Consider the following 19,838-nt stretch of genomic DNA (forward strand, 5'->3'; position numbering starts at 1 on the left):
CAAAGGCAACTGTATCAGTGTCATACACAATCACGTCCTTAAAAGAGAATTATGGACCATTACAGTCAATCTGAAGACACAGCTTACGTAGTTACCCAGTACAAGACGTCTGTCCAGCCCTCCATTGTGATGCACTGGAACACAGTTAACATGGCAAAGAAGAAGTTATCAAAGTTAGTGATGCCGCCGTTTGGTCCCTCCCACTTTCCCCTGCACTCTGAGCCATTGGCAGCGCACTGGCGACCATGACCCGCATACGCACATGGGACTGGATCATCGTCTGCATAATTATCTGAGAAAGATAAGAGAGAGACAGATGGAGTAAGACAGAGAGTGACAGGAAATGCACATAAATATTTTATGAGAGTATATGTGGTTACTTGTGCCCATAAAAAAGCAGGTACGATGCATTCGTCCGATGAAGAGCTCCAGTCCAATGATGGCGTAGATGATGATGACAAAGAGGACAAGCAGAGAAATGTGCAACAGGGGAACCATTGCCTTCATGATGGAGTTTAACACAATCTGCAGGCCTGCACACACACAGAGCATAGAAATTATCATAACGGAGCACAATCTGTAACCCAAAACCTGTATTTTTGCATAAGAAGAAGCATTCCCATTCTGACTGTTTATGTCCATTATATCAATTTAAGTATTTTAGTATTTTTGCAAATAATGTATTTTAAAATAGTCAGCATTTCATTAAGACACGTTTATTTATTTTAGGCCAATTGTTCTGTAACTAACATGACATGTTCAAAAGTCAGGGGTCGGTAAGATTTTCCCTGTCCCTTAGTTTACCCAGACTGCATTAATTTGATCAAAAATACAGTAATATTGTGAAATATTATTATAATTTAAAATAGTTTTCTGTTTTAATATATTTTAAAATGTAAATTATTCCTGTTATGGCAAAGCTGAATTTTCAGCAGCCATTACTCCAGTCTTCAGTGTCACATGATCCTTCAGAAATCATTGTAATATTCTGATTAATTAAAAATACTGAAAATATTTGAATGAATTAGAACAGAAATTCAGTTGCACATAGTGAGGAATTTTTAATGTGTGTTTTCCAGTAAATGTAATGGGTCTTTGAACAAGAAGTTCTATGTCATCTTGCCTTACTGGGAGAACTGCCAGGATTAACGTGCAGGCGAGCACATGAGGGAGAGATAACATCATACATGCCGGTAGGCAGGAAAGATCCACACCACAGCTTCTAAATGTACTGTGGTGGAATAAGTCAGTGGTTTACATGATCCTGTTTTCTGCCATCTTGACCAGCTTTGCCAGTGCTCTGTTGTACAGTAGCTAATGGAATTGTGTTTTCAGCACCATGGACAGTGCTCTAAGAAATAAGGATCTTAATATTGTAAAGACAAGCAATAAATGACTTTTTGGTTAATTGGTCAATGATTCAGGAGTGTGTGGCAGTGGGTCTGATTTTGAAATGACTGCAAAACAGCACAGCCTCAGGCAGCAATCATGAGTCAAGCTCAACTTACTGAGAATGCTGAATGCATCTACAGGCCTAAATTATCCTGACGCAAGATTGGTTGATCTACACCAGCCCCTCTGATTAACTGTTATTAACTATTAACTGTTCAAAACACTGGTGCATCACACAAGCACATCACTCCATACAAAATCTCCATGACTGTTTTCTCTTAGAAAACATTTTTAGGAGCACAATAAAACACTCTTGTATAGATGAAATACCATTACTGAATAGTTCATAGCAATGTAAACCAGATTAAATCAGGCATCAAATTTACAAACGCGTTTCATCTTCTTTCTATTACAAACACAAACTCACTGGGCACTCCTGAAACCAGTCTGAGGGGTCGTAAGACTCTGAAGGCTCGGAAAGCTTTGACATCCAGACCTCCTGGTTTCCCTGGCATGTGGGTAGTTGTTTCACCAGACTTATGAGTAACAGTCTCTAATACCACACTGAACAACCTGCAAAACACAAACAACAAAACCAAATTCACATAAATATGGCTCACTGAATATATATCAAAAACTAAAATGTATAAGGTAATATGAAAAGTAAAATTACGATCTTCTGAACTGTCACTTTAAAATCTGAACTTCAAATATTTGTCAAATTGAAGATTAGAAACTTTTTCATATGGACAGTTTTCATATGTTAAATCTTGAGGTATGTTTAAAATAACAATTAGAGTGTTTGAATATTTGGTTTAATTTTGCACTTACTTTCATATATTAAAAAAAACTAAATCTGAAAATAGAACAAAATTAGATGCCATGTCAACTAGTCATTTTAGCAAAACAGACTAAAACTAATTAATATGAATTGCCAAAAGTGAACTAGGTCCTTTTTACTGAATTCATAAAATAGAGCTGAAATAGAGCTACCTGACTAACTGGTATAGTCTGATTAGGATACTAGTTCTTTTTAGGGAGACAAAAACATACAAAATGACCAGTGTAGCCTGATTTACGAATGAATTACTCTTATGAGCCGGTTCTTTTTAGTGAATCAAGTACAGTGACAAGTGTAACCCGATTCCCGAATGAATGAGTATTATGAGCCAGTTCTTTTTAGGGTTTCAAAATATACAGCGTGACCAGTATAGCCTGATGAGTCTGATGAACCAGTTCTTTTTTGTGAATCAAACACATACAGCATGATCAGTGTAGCCTGATTCCTGAAAGCATGACTCTTATAAGCTAGTTCTTGCTAATGAGTCAAAAACATACAAAGTGACCAGAGTAGCCTGATTCCCAAATTAATGACTCTTACAAGCCAGTTCTTTTCAGTGGTTTGAAAACATACAGCGTGACTAGCAAAATTCTATTCCCAAATGAATGTGTTGTAGAAGCTGGCTGGGCAACAATATTTGTGGCATCTATCCCAGATATCTTTGTGCTTTCATGCATACAAGCACAAATACTCTTAGGGTGGCATCAGTATTATAAGCAGCAGTAATATGATGTGTAATGCTGTGTGTTTGGAACAGATCCACCTGCCCATTAGCGGTTCTGTCTGTGAGCTTAATGAAATCTCTAATCAATACTAAAAAAAGCTCTCAAAATTATACTCAAAAAGACGCTAAATGCCTGGCACAGTCATCTTCCTTTAGATAATTAACCATCACTGTGACCAACTGGCCATTAATGACCCCAGAACAGCTGTTTAGTCCCATTTTAGCAGGACAGACAGAGCTCTGGGATCGTAGCTCTTTAAATACACTCTATGGTGTGCGCAGGAAGCAACTGAGTTTAAATAGTGACGTACTATGAAAGATTGATTATTTTTTAGTGGATGGAACGTGTATTTACACACTTCTCACATACACAAACATTTACCACAGGGCTGTAGAGCATGGTGTGTGAAATTAAGGGTCAGATTAAGACACAATGAGAGAGCGAGTGAGCGGGAGAGAGGATTGACAGCCACATCTGACAGGATAATCCGAGAGAGAGAGAGGTTGCGAAAAAGGAGAAATTAGGAAAAAAGGGGGTAAAGAGAACAGCAGGACAAGACGAGAATTGTGAATAAGAGAGCTGCTGCTGGTCATTACACAACCTGAATAAAAATCAAATACGAAAATTAATATGCAAGTGAATCATGGGAGGAAAGGCTGTGATGTCACTCCGGGTTATTATGACTCATTTTTAAACGAAAAAGACAGTAAATAAACAAGTGGGGATGGATGGCTACAGAGTGGCGAAGATGGTACCGTACCCTACGATGACGATGACAAAGTCCAGTAAATTCCAGCCGTTGCGGATGTAGGAGCTCGGGTGCATGACGAGGCCGTACGCAAGGATCTTCAGAAACGTCTCGATGGTGAAGATGATCAAAAACACATATTCAACTTGTTCCTGAAGAGACACAAAGAAAAGAGAAAGGGTCAAACACACATACACACAGCATACAATTTAAATGGATGCAGATACCAATAAGATTATTATAACATTGGCCTAATCATATTGTAATTTTACAAATGATTGTAAATGATTATTTGTGTTTTATAAGGATAGATGATACTTTTTTAAACATTTTTTTTTTGCCTTTATTAATTTATTTTAAATGAATTAAATGACAAATTAAGTTTTAAAAGTACAAATATTCCATGTATATGGAATTGTTGACAGAATATTAATATTAATTGGTGACAGAATGAAATAGGCTATTATAATAGGTACGTGTGTGCACTGGCATGACCCCATGACCTGTTCACAAGTGAGAGAGACAAAGAGGGCCGCTCTTGAGCTGGAGCTGGACTTTAAAATGGGGAATCTGTGAGCGTTTCAAAGGATTACTAATCTGTCATCCTCTCCTGTCTCTCCCTCCCTCTCATTTGCCGCTGCTGGCGTATGACAGCAGCCTGTCCACAGTGGCAGCACACTTGTGTGCACACACATACTACCACCATATAACAAAACTTAGAGAGAGAAATAGCAAACTAACCACAAAAAAACCCAACACCATCTGTATAAGACAGAGGACAATACCATATGCACAGTAACAACCATACTCACACACACTGCTGTTCTTGACTTGACTTGACTTAAAGTGGCATACAACATAAACTTCCATTTGCTGGACCGTATGTCTCTGTCTGAAGTATGCAGAAGCTTTAAGCAATTTCTGAAGCTCTCAACTGCATATTCCCTTCCTTAGATGCACAGATAGACCATGGCAGCATTCAAAACCTTTCTTTTTTTTTTGCCATATTATTTTTATTCGTTTTATAACAACAACAAACAAACAACATGACACCATGAGAGACAGGGGAGGAACAGTAAGCTGCTTATCAGAACCAAGAGCATTTAGAGCAGCCAAACGAACAGGCAGTTTGTACAATCTCCCCTGACCACCACTCTCTCTGCTCTCACTGTCTTTATAACCCTCCCTGTCTCTTTCTCTTTACCATCATTTGGGTGTCCTGTTATCCTACAAAAACCCAAAGAGGAAGGCAATGCAGGTGAATTTGACATCTTTAAAATACTGAACTCAAGATTAAACTTACATCATGCATTATTCTGTTTTCCGATTTCAAAGTAAACTTGTTTCTTCTGAGGGCATTATTGGCACTGTGAACTGTAATTAAAAAGGGACGGTGTGGAAGGAGGGGAGTGGTCTGGTAGCCGCTGAAGGTGGAGAGTGAGTGCGGGGGAATTGAATGGTAAGGGAAGCCCCTCTGGTTGGTGTTTGCACTTTGCAGTGATTCGAGAGACAGGTGAAAAGGAGCAGCGTGAGTGCAGAGAAGGGCTGCCTTGAGAGTGAACTGTGCATGGGAGCTGCGCTAAGGAAGTGTCTTGTATGCTGAAATTTGAGTTGAAGCTGAAAAGCTTAAATGAACTGTATGAATAAACTACGTGCGCTGCACAGCCGTTTCCCGAGCTCTGTCTCCTTCATTTCCACCACTTCAAGTTTAAGCTTTCCCACAGACAAATGATGTCACCATTTACTCACCCACGAATTTATTATTTTTATTCGTTTTATAACAACAACAAACAAACAACATGAAACCCCCCCCCAAAAAAAAAGCCAGATGAATTTATAAATGCAATTAAAATACATAAAATGAATATAGATCACGCAAGGACAGAGACAAAAATCACCACAGAAATCGTAGCCATAACAGATAATTACTATAAATAGTATAGTAATCTTTAAGTTCAACTATTCTGTAAATATTGGAGGAAGGGACCCCAGATCTTGGAAAAATTAAGAGACTTTGATTCGTTAAGCCAAATTTTTTCAAGGTTTAAAACGGAGACCATCTCCACAAGCCATTTCTGAAAACATGGGGGAGCAGTGGCTTTCCAATCCCTTAATATAATTCTCTTGGCCACAACCATGCCCAACATTAATGCCAACTGCAAATGATCATTCAAAACCTTTCTTTTGTATCATTTTGGAAATTAATGATTGATAAATTAATAGTTAATGTTCATGTAGTATAATTAACAAATAAATGCAATTAATTTAATAATAATAATTATTATTATTATTATTATTTTATTTTTCAAATAAGTTAAATATTTTTTGGATTACTGTATGACAGTAGTAGTAATAATAATAATATATTTTAATAATAATAAAATGGAAATTAATAAAATTACTTTTTTAATAATAAAAAAGGGGAATTAAATGGTAACAGGTAATATTTTCACTTCAAAAAACAAAAGTCAATTTCTATCTATTCAGTGCTTTCTTGTCTGCCACAATAGTGAAACCTCTTTGAATTATCTTCTTTTGGGGGAGTTTGTCAGCATATATTGGTGCAATTAATCGCAATTATTTCAATGAATTAATCTGCAAATCATGTAATTATTTCAATTAAAACTTGCAGTCGATTGACAGCCGTAGTAATTAGACACAAGCTTAAGAGTGCTGAATGCCTTTTGAGTAATGAACCGAAGACAACATGAAACCAAGATGATGGTTAGTAAAATATAACAAACAATATGGCAGAGGAAAAGACCAACCAGCTCTGTGAGAGAAGAGACTGAGAGCAAACACACACTCATTAAATACATGCCCCCTCCTTTGCACCTGGAATCCAGGATGTGGCTTTAAGCATCAGAACAAAGATGGAGAGCGAGAGAGAGAGGGCTGGGGTGATGGGGGAAGGGTGATGAGAGACAGGGGAGGAAGAGTAAGCTGCTTATCAGAACCAAGAGCATTTAGAGCAGCCAAACGAACAGGCAGTTTGTACAATCTCCCCTGACCACCACTCTCTCTGCTCTCACTGTCTTTATAACCCTCCCTGTCTCTTTCTCTTTAACATCATTTGGGTGTCCTGTTATCCTACAAAAACCCAAAGAGGAAGGCAATGCAGGTGAATTTGACATCTTTAAAATACTGAACTCAAGATTAAACTTACATCATGCATTATTCTGTTTTCCGATTTCAAAGTAAACTTGTTTCTTCTGAGGGCATTATTGGCACTGTGAACTGTAATTAAAAAGGGACGGTGTGGAAGGAGGGGAGTGGTCTGGTAGCCGCTGAAGGTGGAGAGTGAGTGCGGGGGAATTGAATGGTAAGGGAAGCCCCTCTGGTTGGTGTTTGCACTTTGCAGTGAGTCGAGAGACAGGTGAAAAGGAGCAGCGTGAGTGCAGAGAAGGGCTGCCTTGAGAGTGAACTGTGCATGGGAGCTGCGCTAAGGAAGTGTCTTGTATGCTGAAATTTGAGTTGAAGCTGAAAAGCTTAAATGAACTGTATGAATAAACTACGTGCGCTGCACAGCCGTTTCCCGAGCTCTGTCTCCTTCATTTCCACCACTTCAAGTTTAAGCTTTCCCACAGACAAATGATGTCATCATTTACTCACCCACGTGAGTGATTTAAAAACTATATGATTTTCTTTCTTCTGTGGAACATAAAAGGAGATATTTTGAGAAATTTCTTATTTTTTGTCTATACAAATGAAGTTAGAGGGCCTCAATGTCGTTTGGACACATTCTTCCAAATATCTTTTTTTCATGGAACATCTTCGTGGAACACCCTTTTCGGGTGACCTATCCCTTTAAAATCACTTTGAACACACTTTTCCCCTTTAAATTCAATAGTTAATTTAAGTAGTCCACTAACAATGTCCAACAGTGAACATACAATACATATACTGTATCACAGAAAAGATCTGTAATTTTTTACATTTAACCATTTTTGAAGGATTGTGTGACACTGAAAACTTGAGTAATGGATGCTGAAAATTCACAGGAATAAATTACATTTTAAAATAGTTAAGAAAATACTAGTTTAAATTGCAAAAATATTTCACAATATTGCAATTTTTACTTTATTTTTGGATCAAATAAATGCAGTTTTTATAAGCATGAGAGACTTCTTTCAAAAATATGAAAAAAATTGTAATTAATCTAAACTTTGACCTGTGTGTGTGTGTGTGTGTGCGTGTGTGTGTGTGTACATGTAACAATGAAACGAAAACATTAAATACAACAATTGCAATGGAAAGAAAGGCTAAGTAAAATGAACTTCATATCATCACATCTGCTACTGAGCGTTCCCAGTGAAAAGCACTGTGACTGCGGTAATACCCATAATACCTTGCACTTGAATAATTTTGTTATGTATGTTTAGTCAAAGCAGAGGGACTAATGAGTATGTTTTTGTTTTTTTTTTCATTTTTAGAATTAAAAGATGTTTTAGCTCTATTTATTTATTTATTTTTTGTGATATTTTATTATAAAAAATTAAGTCACCATTAGGGTCATTTGTGTTCCCATTTGCTAAAATTTCTGAGTTTGTTTTTTTTCTTCTTCAAACAAAATGCTTCTAAAACGGCTGACACAAAGGCTAACTGCATTTATTCAAAACCAAAGCCCATACACTTACTTTAAACATCAACACTATTATTTTGCTTCCTAGAAAGCATTGGTGTTTTTCTCTTGAAATGTAAATCTAGTCTGTATGCAATTCAGCAAGAAAATATTACAACCCCATGAAAAAAAGCTGACTCTGGAAGAAAACACTGTCATTCGTTCATTTGTTCATGCTAATGAACGAATGCTGTGATTTCTCATCTGGGTTGCACATTATGCCCTGTTGTCACTGCAGTGTCACTTCTCTTACATTTGAATGCAATTTTTTCTTCTATAAAAAGAAAGCGATGCTCTGATGGGACAGACATGAGGCAATGCCCGAGGGGGTCGTGTCCTGGGTCCTGATCGCATACAACACGATTGGTCTCCTCTCTCTCATTTCCTCTCTTTCTCTTCCTGTTTCTCTCACACAAGCCTTAGGGAAGATCCCTTCCACTACAGAACTTCACAACACGTCGAGCATTTCAGTACGAATGGGGCGCAGTCACACGCGCCTGTACACTCGAGATGACAGCGGGACAAACTCTGAGGCTCTCATGGCTGATTTGGCAAAGTACAGTGAAAGTGCTACTGTGCCTAGATGTGGATTTCTGGACTTAAACGAAAGGTATTTAATTTGGTTCGACCCCTACTGAGAAACAATAGCTAGGGGCGCTTCTCTTTCATTTACGATTTCTCTCTCATCTCAGTGACCTTTGCATGCCGAGGTTCGGCTGTAGTGCGCACAAGCTCATGCAGCCTCATATTGTTGCATGCCTCACTGCAGCCGTGGAGAAAAAAATGTTGTTTCCTCGATGCCACTAACATGCAAGCAAATTAAAGCCTTGCAGTCTCAGATACAGGTGCTAACATCACAGAAACACAGGGATGCTGATGTAGGGAGATTTAAATAAAAAATTAAGCCAAAAATGAAAAGTATGTCACCACTTATTCATCCTCATGCCAAAAATGTTTTTTTGCTCATACGATGAAAGTCAGTGGAGACAAAAGTTCAAAATATCTTCTTTTGTGTTTCACAGAAGAAATAAAGTCATAGAGGTTTCGTACGACATGAGGGTGAGTAAACAATGACAAAATTGTCATTTTTTTTGGGTGAACTGTCCCTTTAAGAATGGCTGCTGAGTGGATCAAATGTGATGCTCTCTGATGGGATACAATGAGAGGTTGTGAGATGAGGAGGATTACAGAGTAATACCACATAACCAAACAGCAAAAAATATGGATTTTCACCTGATGGCACCTGATTTTCAAATTGTTATATTCAAAGTACAAAGCTTCCAGAAATTTCTGACACTGGGACAGCAGTAGGACTCGAAATAGTGTGGCTGAAGTGAGTCACATGACAAAAGTCTTTTGCTTGAGGCCAATGCCTCTATGTGTGTGTGTGTGTGTGTGTGTGTTTCTCTGTGGATTTGTGGATTTTCAGAGGGATAACAAAATGCACACTCCTGTTCAAAAGTTTAGGGTAAGATTTAATCATGTTATATAAGAAAAAAATGTAATTGTAAATATGTCACAATATTGCTGTTTTTATTGTATTTTTTGATCAAATAAATGCAGCCTTGTGGAGCAGAGACTTCTTTCAAAAACATAAAAAAAATCCTACTGACCCCAAACTTTTGGATGGTAGTACATTCTAAATAAAATGTAAAATACCATACAAAAAAAAAACTTTATCAAAGTTTTTTTTTTTTTTTGAGAAAAAGAGCAGAGCTTAAATCCAGCACATCTGAAACAGGAAACAATTACCTAGTGAGCTACCAAAAGACACCAGAATGAGACCAGAAAAGACCAGATAGGATATGCCAATAGAAAAGAAATGTACATTACACAATACATAAACACACACATGCTTTTGACTGCACCTGAGATTTATAACACACCTCCCAAATGGGTCAGCAGGAATTCGGTCAGTGCTCTGTTCCGGGCACCATCCCAATATATCTGATTATGAAACAACACCTGGGAAGGAAAACACCTTTTCGCAGCTCTCTCTGGTGACTTTTGCACACTTTTACCTTACAATATACAATTTTACAAACCATATCTCATGGTGGAGCAGAGCATTTCCATAAGGTTCAATAAAATACAGCCACTTTAAACCTATGGACAAGAACCTCTTAAGATATCCAAAATACCAGGGTAGAGTAGGGGAGACTCCCTATCTACATGCCTTACTATTCTTGTATCATATAACTGTGATGTTCTACAAAACAACAAGCTTTAAAACACTTTTTTCTTACTGTTGAAAATTAGATCACTTACTGTGAAATCTTTCAGGTACATCACCAGTGTAAGCTTCATGGTGAATACTTCTACATCACTCTTGTCAACGTAGTCTATAATTACAACAAAAATTTATCTTGACTTTATCTAGTGGTCATTTTGGGAAAAACAGTAGGGGGGCGATTTACCCAAAGGGGGCGTTTTCCCCCACTCTACCCTACTAAAGGAACTTACCATTAATGTTTGCACCAAAACCTAGAAGCTGGTTGTCCATGAATGTTCTTCAATCCCTTTTCAGTTCTAAACTGAACTGAAATTCACACCACCACAATTTCACAGTCTCGAGAGAGAGAGCAATACTTACTAGGTCATGGTTGGTGGCATTCGAGTCATCTTCAGGAAAAGGCTTGGAGACCCCCAAAGCAACACAGTTAGCGAAGATGGCAAGGAGAATAAAGATATCAAATGGTCTGGAGCCATATGTTAAGGTAAACATGATCTTATTAGAGTGCCATAACATTCAACAGACATTATTTAGCAAGTTAGGAGTTGTTTTTACAACAGATAGTGGTAAACTATTTGAAAGCTTTACATTTATCACTATTAGCAGTAGTTGAACTATTATTAGTAGAAGCTTTATTTTCTGTCATTGACTAAGTTGTAATAGATACTTCCACTCCACAAGGTGAAGGGCGGCCCTGCGGATGGGGTTGTTCAATTTAAGGCAGAAAAGAGCTCTGGGGGCACGTTGGACTTGGTTGGAGCCCTGGACTTGCTTCTTCACATGCTGACTCTTCTTCTTCTGCGTTCCAGTAGAGCTGGTGGTGGAGTTGAGCGTTTCCGTACGGTTCATCTTCGGCCGTCCATTTTCCTCCCACTCGTCTTTCTCTTCCTCGTCGCCCTCATCGCCCTCTCCTCCTCCACCTCCCTCCTCTTCCTCCTCTTCCGCTTCGCCACCACCCTCCTCTTCCTCATTGGAGTACCCATTCCCTAAAGAGAGAGGTTTAGTCACTTAATGAAGGGTCATATGTCTGGATGACACAGCAAACAACCAGTCTCTGAACTAAAATTAACTAATGCATTGTCAATAAGTGACAAAGGTGCATTAAATTGATCAAAAGTAACAATAAAGACATTTGCAATGTTACAAAAGATTTCTGTTTCAATCAAATGCTGAACCTTTGAACGTTCTATTCACAAAAAAACCCTTAAAAAATCATGTATCACGTTTTTCACAAAAATATTAAGCAGCACAACTGTTTTCAACATTGATAATAAATCAGCATATTAGAATGATTTCTGAAGGATCATATTACAGTGAAGAAGAACTCCATTTTAAAATATACTAAAATATAAACAGTTCTTTTAAATTGTGTTATATCACCGTTTTTTACTGTATTTTTCATCAAATTGTATTTTTTTTTTTACTTAGGCACATTAAAGGACCAATAAGAACATACATATAGCAAAAATGTGCTGTCGGTTGAGTTTCCTATAAAAGTGAAACCCAAAAAAATGTTCTGTTGCCTCCTTTGTCCTGAGATGTGATAAAGCGTCAGATGAAAAAAGCTTTTCTTCTATGTTAATCAGATTTTTTTTTTTTTTGTCATATCCAAAATCCTGCTCCACATTATGTCAGTCCTGATTGGCTGGGAATGTGTTACAATTTTTCTTCATGTGTCAACAGAAATTGCTGGTTACTTGTCACCAGAGCTTAACAATCAGGATTTTTCAGCTTACTTCCACTCCTGTTCAGATTTCTACTTGTTTATTTGCCCTAAACCTATAATAACTATAATAATAACTATAAAAACTCTTAAAAATAAAAAAGTATGCCTTTAAATGTTATGAATTTAAATGTATAATTTTATATTTACATTTAGAATTTGAAATGTATAATATTAAATATATAATATTACATTTTTATTACTTATTTTATAATTGAAATATATATATTATCTATTATTATACATTTTTCATACATGTAATTTTTCATCAAATCTTAAGATATAGAACTGGCCCAATAGGGCAGGTTACAGTTCGGTCAACTGCCCCGAAACTCTCCCCAAACTGCCCCAGGCCAGTGGGTCACCCTTATTGTTGAGCCATGGGTCTACCTCACACCTATTTAGGACACAGCATAAAGAGTAACAAGTATTGGTTAGAAAGAGTACGGCAAGTCACTATATTTTCCATGGTGTTGTCTAATCTTTTCAATAGTCACTAGTACTACAGCATATGTTCCTCATCATCTGGACACCGGGAAGGAGTGATAGAGAGCGAAGTAACTAAAAACTATGAAACTCGATTGACTCCGGTCATATTAAAGAGGGTGAGGGAGATAAAGAAGACAAAGCTTTCTAATCTGCCACAGTCTCTGATGAACAAGAGGCCTCTGTACTAGTTGAGGAGAACCACACAGTAACAGCTGTGACCTACTTCCCACTGTGAGAGGGGGTGCAGAGCGGGATTCTGGGCCAGCGGTTTCATATGTGAGTACCTGTGGATTCATGATGTTAGCCTCTAGCAAAGCTAGCTGACAGCTAACAGAGAGAGTCATAGGTAGGGGGAGGGGTAAGAGAGAAATCGCGAGGACACTGTGCAGATAGCGAATTATAACTTCATTATATGCATAAGACCTCAGTGAGACCGAAGGGAATCCTATCAGCCAGAGATAACAGCAATCAGTACTTTCATTGAACATTTCAAATGGGCAGGCAGGAGAGAGAAATAAACTCCTGTGTGAGGTTTGTAAAGTGAGCTATCATGACTGCTGCGCTGTGCTGATAAGGACACGCTCCAAATGGAAATTGAGGGGCCAATTTAGCACATCATTAAAAGAAGGTATTATGAAAAATGAGTTTTTGTTTTGGCTGCAGCTCTGTGTAACCCTCTGTGCAACTGTGACGGCTAACACAAGCCAACAGGCTCTTTTCTACTTTAAAGACAGGTTTGTTGAGTTTTCAATCATGGCATTATATTTGCTGTGTGTCCATAATTTCACATAGGGGTGAGCTGGAAAATTAAAGTTAGGAAATTTACATAAATAAGTTTTTATCCATGTCTATTTCTGAACATAACGAATAAACAAAACTGACCTCAAAAGCATAAACTTTTCATTTAATTTTCATCAGTAATTTAAGACCATGACAGCGAGCTGCAAACTCTTAGTTGTGTGGCTGTGGATACTGAGACAATTTTATGATTCTCACTGATAGATGATGATTAAACAAGCATGAAGCTTAGTTTATTTGGCGAGACAGTTGGTTTGGACTTAATCAAAAAAATAAAAAATAAATTAAAAAAATTCATTATTACCTTGCAGTATGGCATTATTTGTTCAATTAATGGCTAAAACACCAATTTAAGTGCTCTGCATATTGCTATATTACATAGGTTAATGCTTTTGTATATTATATATATTTTATTTATCTTAATGGAGTGACCTAAAGGGTGTAGAAACATGTGCAAAGAGACACATACAACAATTCTCATGTGCACGCTTGTTTCTAAAGCAGAAGGATTTGGTTCTTGAGCTAGTTAGGGAACAAAGATTTGAGGCCCATTTAATCAAATTTACTACCAGCAGAATATTCATTTGCCGTCTCCAGAGGCCTTGTACTACACTCTACTTTGTGAATTAACCTGCAGTGCTGGGGTTACTTGGCTATGATGGAAGTCAAATGATATCTGTAATTGCAGGTTGCCTGCAATCAGAAAGTCCTCATAAAGCGCATGTGCAGGTTGTGCTCTGAAAATGACCCTGTGGCGGTGAAACATCTGGTGCTGCGAACACGTAAAATAAATTGGAAAAATAAATTCATACTTTGATCTCCACAGAGCTCATGGCTCAAAACCTTCATCTTTCATTATAATTAACATGTATAACATTTTGTGTTCCTGTAATTAGTACAACTGTCAATTATTCTGACAGATGAGGTGCTGTTTCCCTATTTCTACTACCATTTGACATGGTTAAAATGGTTAAAGTGTTAATTTTAACAAGAATGCAAAAATGTAACAGTAAAAACCTGTTAATAAACTACCTATACATATAAAGTGTGTGTGTGTGTGTGTGTGTGCGTGTGTTTATACATACTGTATATAGTAAACATATGTTTTTAGAAGTGAAAAATATATTTTTGAAAAAATATATATATATTTATCAAGGCAATATGTACAATTGTTACAGCAAATTACTATTAAAATTCAGTTATTAAGTAACCCATCCAAAAGTTAACATACTTGTTAAATTTAATATATGAAGAAGAGATATTCCCAAAATTTCCTGCATAAACCATCATAACAGTGTTGAAATTTTTTTAAAGTTATTTTCTTATTATTTTTGTTTAGTTATGTTCATTGGGTGTTTTATAATATTTTCTGTTGTTTAGTTAACGTTTAGTCTTTAAGTCGTTTAGTTAAAACTGTTGACGATTAACTACTAAATTAAACTGAAATAAAATTACTGTGCACATTTCATGTAAAACTATATACAGTATATATATATTATATACACACACACACACACATATATATATATATAAACATATATATAAACTAAACCAAAATACATGAATTAAGTGATAAAACTTACTTTTTCGGTTCTCCTCATACATGTCGGAGATTGTCACTTTGACCTCATTGGAGCAGAACGCATGATCCTCACGGCAGTTTCTTCACTCATATTTTTAAAGACATATTTCCAAAATGAGCTTTTTTTAAGAAAGCGTCAAGTTTTCCAGTTGTGCAGTCCTGAACTTGTATCCAAGGATCCTGTCAGTCACCTCCTAAAGGCTTTTCATTCTGAATCAAGTTGTATTCAGATGGTTTAAAAAACAGAAGCGTTCATTTATTTCCCGTCTTCTAAAAATGAACTTTGAGGACGTTTGGGACAAAAATAAAAATGATAGACGTTGATAAATAAAGAGCATCCTCTGTTCTCAGTCTATCTCCGCATTTAAGCCATCAATTCAGGATTAAAGAAAAATGACTCGTTTAAAGGGACAGGCAGCCTAGAAATTTATTAAAGGGAGGGATATTGGGCAAACGATTTTATGGAGTGTCGACAGTAAATGTGGGCGAGTATTTTCTCATTTTCTAACGCAACGGATCGGTCCACACACACACACACACACACACACACACACACACACACACACACACACACACACAAGAGCGCTGGCTCTACGCGTGTCCGCGCGCGGTTGCATGTTAGGATGTGTGAGCATGGCAGATCAAAAGTCAGTTGTACTAATTCCATCTTTATTTTAATTTAAAGGTTCACAGAGAACAAGTACCTTAATCATAATAGGAGAAGGTATTTGGGGAGAAAAAAAAATTCCCTTCCAAAAAAAAAATCAACTTCAAGCTGTTCAACCCAGATAATGGACTATAATAATAGACTGTAAATTATACATAAAACTGTTAGCTGTGTTTCCACATTGGAAATAATACTGTTCCTGTAGCTGCAATACATGTCATGAAATTACATGATGTTAATGTACCAACCTTTGTAAGCTGTTAAAAATATATTGCAGTAAACATTAACTTAATAATATAAAATGATCATCATATCATCATAAAACACTGCAATGTACATTACTGATAACTAAAATAAGAAAAAGAAGTAAATTGTCAAATAAACAAAAGTTGCTAAAATTCAAACAAATGTGAATTCTGGAACTGCATGCATTCACTAAACCTAAACACATATTGGACCTGTACAAAGACCTAGAACCTTCTGTCTGTCTTTCAAAGACAAGTGGGAACAGAGGTCAGCTTATCAAGCCCAATTATCCCTGGGGAAGAGGTTACCTGCTGCACTTGTCGTACATTAAAATCAGCTTGAAGCTTTTGTCTGCAAATGAATTCCTCCTGACAATCCCATGACATACTCTAAGTCTAAGTCGCTGTAATCGCTGCATGCATGTAGGCCTACCATGTTTGATTCAAGGCAAGTTCGAACACCTTTAAAAAACATATTGCATGTTAATATTAACTCAAAATGCTGGGGTAACTTTTAACTTCAAACAAGAAACAGTTTTTAATGTTTTCCATCTTATGATGGTCTAAATAGACAGTGCTGTCAGTTATTCACCATTCAGCAGACACTTGTCACCCAGAGGGATGTACAGTACACTAATTGCAGAGACAGTCTCTGGAGTAACAGTGGGTTAAGTGCAGTGCACTGCTCAAGGGCAATGCCCCCATTTGAACGCACTTTGATGTCCTTTTTGCTTCACAACTATATTGATGTCCAAGTGCAAATTATCTTATTTCTCAAGTCTTATGCCTATTTAGCAGTCAAGGTCACTCTTTTATAAACACTAACAAAACACATCTGAATAAAGGAAAACAATCAGAGGGCTCTCTCTGTTTCTGATTAAGGGTGAGAACATTTTTCATAATTTTTGGAATGATCTTAGCCTACTTACTAAATATATACTTACTATATAGTAACGAACAGAGGTATAAACCAGTCTACTATAGACTGCTATGCACTGCTGTAGTGAATTAATTAAACAAATGCTTGTTAAAATGGACACATAAAAGTGGACAGTTATTGCCCTCTAGTGGTTACATTCTCAGCTCTCTGCAGGATGACGTCATACAATATGTAAAAATATATAAAACAAGGTGCATGTGGATTTTGAAAGATTACCTCATAATCTGATAATATGTCAAAAGCCATTTTACATAAATAAATAATTGTCTTGAACTGTTTAAACTCAAAGATTCTCATAATTACCTAACATGTATTCAGCTTTCTTAACTAATATGCATTCAGCTTTCACAAAATATTCCCTTAAATCACCTTGTTTTAATAATGTTTAGATCTTTCCTGATTTTTATTCTCATATGATATCATATAACATTTCATAACACAAGAAAATGATAAGTCTTTATTTTCCTCATATCTCTCATTTGAATCACACATGATCTCGCCTATTTATCTGCTATCGTGTTCTGAAGAGATTAATTACTTTGATTTATCTCACTGTCTTCACTCATCCTCCCTCTCTCTTGCTTTCTCTTTTTTTATTTCTCCCTCAGTGTCTCTTTCTCTCTTCAGTGAGTGCCATGTTGTGCTCTGTTAGATTAGAGCTTAAACTGAGATGAGATGAATGCATGTGACATTGGTATAAAAGCAAGGGGGTTTGGTTTTGCATTTTAATGTCAGTGATTTCACCTGCTAATTTTAGCATGTTAGATTCGCTGACCTATTCTTGAGAACTGCAGTTCCTATATTTAGCCAATATATTACATATACAGTGGGTATAGAAAAGAATCACCCCCTTTAAAATAATCACATTTTGTTGCTTTGCAGCCTGAAATTAAGACGGACACAGTTTTTGTTTTATCTAACTGTATTTTATAACATCCAAGTGAAAGATATAACACCAACATGTCAGAAAAATAAAAAATAAAAAAACAGAATCAATGAGTTGGAAAAAGGATGACCTTCCTCCTAAATGACTCAATCAGGTGTAGCTTATCACCTTCTCAATGGCACACAAAACCATTTGACTTTCAACTGTGATGAGCTGTGGTCATTTTGTTTAGCTCAGCATGAAAATAGCTCTCCCGGAGTATGTCAGTCCTTGGTAGTGCAACTGAAGCAAACAATCAACTATGGGTGGCAAAACACTGTCAAAAGATCTCCGGGATAAAGATGTGGACAGGCACAAGTCAGGAGATGGATGCAAAAAAATTTTTCAAAGGCTTTAGTCAGGAGATGGATGCAAAAAAAATTTTAAAGGCTTGGCTTTATCAAAGAAGTACAATGAAGTCTATTAGGCTATTAAGAAGTGGAAGGTATTTGGTACAACACAGACCCTCCCTGGATCAGGAAACTGGTCAGAGAGGCTACCAAGAGGCCAACAGCAACTCTGAAGCAGTTGTAGGAATTTATGACAAAGAGTGGTCATTGTGTGCATGTGACAGCAATATCACAAATTCTCCACAAATGTGGCTTGTATGGGAGAGTTGCAAGAAAACATTTAATTTGTAATGTGTGAGAAGCAATACAGTTGCTGGTTTTACAAGGTTTTCTTTCTTTCTTTTTTTTATTTTTGTTACTTTGTTATTTTTTATTGAATCCAATAAGGGTCTGTTTGACCTGGAACATAACTGGGTTGTATATTCAGATATTGAACCTAATACAAGTGCTAGTAGCGTGAAAGAATAATAAACTATGGGCACACTATTGTGTGTTTAAATCTGAGTGATGTGTTGTTTTTTTTAACTGTATGTAAGTGCGTTTTAGTTTGTTCCTATCATGTACAGTCTATACTCAGAGGTGCACTGGGATTGCAGTAAGCAGGCGCTTCTGTACTAAAACTGAGTCAGCACTTTCTTAGGTACTTCATTGACTTTAACCCCCAGTCAAACACATACACGCTTCCACACAACTGTGGCACTGGCATTCCATCACCCCCTCTGTTATGAAGAGAATGGCTTGTTAATTGCCCCATGTTATTTATGATACCGAAGGGCTGTATGCATTATTGAAGAAATACTCGGGTGTTTCTTCGCAAGCAGCTCGATGCAATTGTCCGTTAACTCTCGTTGATATCGTCTAATGTATTTTATGAGGCAATTGGACGTATTGGAAAATAATCTATCCAAAGATGATATCTTGCTTGGGGTGGGTGCTGCTTACGGGTTGCATGCGCTACTGCTGCTGCACTGTTTCCAAGATACCCACACAGTTTCCTTAGCAACCGGAGAGAGCACATGGATAAAGTGTGCGCAGTAGTAATGACGCTTACGACACTTCCTTTTTTCTTCCAAAACAGTGGTGTAATAATGGCGGGCGAATCTTTGAGGATTACAATAATGTTCATGCCGTGTTTTACAACACACACGTCATTGTGGTTCTGGAACAGAGAGTTTCGATTGTCTTTAGTAGAGTTTGCGCCGACGTCATAACGAACCGTAAAAAGTGAACGTATTCCGCTGATGTCAGCTGAAACGGAGCCATTAGATCAACGATAGGCTGCTGCAGCGAGCAGACCACCAAGAGTGTCACCCACCTGCAAGCTCATCGACGTAATGTGAAGGGAAAAAAACAGCCACAGTTCGTTACAAATACAAAACTTTTATAAATGTATATAAACGCTTTTTATTAATGCATAGACTATGTCAGTTTAGGTCAAAAGGAGTAAAATTTAGGAGTAAAATTTCATAGACATGGTTTGAAGTCTTTTTTGCACTCTAAAAAATATTTTCTCAATCTGTACATATTCTCAACTGTAAAAGTGAAAAAAGAGTAAAAAT

General features: G+C 36.9%; 1 protein-coding gene across 1 annotated transcript in view; it reads right to left on the minus strand.

Moving 5' to 3' along the window:
- Window positions 1–15,507, minus strand: part of LOC107745766 (voltage-dependent L-type calcium channel subunit alpha-1D-like) — a 38,067-nt gene extending 22,560 nt beyond the window's left edge. Inside the window, exons 1-7 of the mRNA XM_016559737.1 lie at window positions 15,154–15,507; window positions 11,228–11,546; window positions 10,921–11,026; window positions 3,719–3,858; window positions 1,820–1,965; window positions 381–533; window positions 96–292 (exon numbers count right to left, since the gene is read on the minus strand). Coding sequence (XP_016415223.1) covers window positions 96–292; window positions 381–533; window positions 1,820–1,965; window positions 3,719–3,858; window positions 10,921–11,026; window positions 11,228–11,546; window positions 15,154–15,175 — 1,083 coding nt within the window. The 5' untranslated portion in view covers window positions 15,176–15,507. The remainder of the gene's footprint in view (window positions 1–95; window positions 293–380; window positions 534–1,819; window positions 1,966–3,718; window positions 3,859–10,920; window positions 11,027–11,227; window positions 11,547–15,153) is intronic.
- Window positions 15,508–19,838: the final 4,331 nt, after the last annotated feature.

The sequence above is a fragment of the Sinocyclocheilus rhinocerous genome, unplaced genomic scaffold (genome assembly GCF_001515625.1).
Source record: "Sinocyclocheilus rhinocerous isolate Xijiao unplaced genomic scaffold, SAMN03320098_v1.1 scaffold558, whole genome shotgun sequence".
NCBI lineage: Eukaryota > Metazoa > Chordata > Actinopteri > Cypriniformes > Cyprinidae > Sinocyclocheilus > Sinocyclocheilus rhinocerous.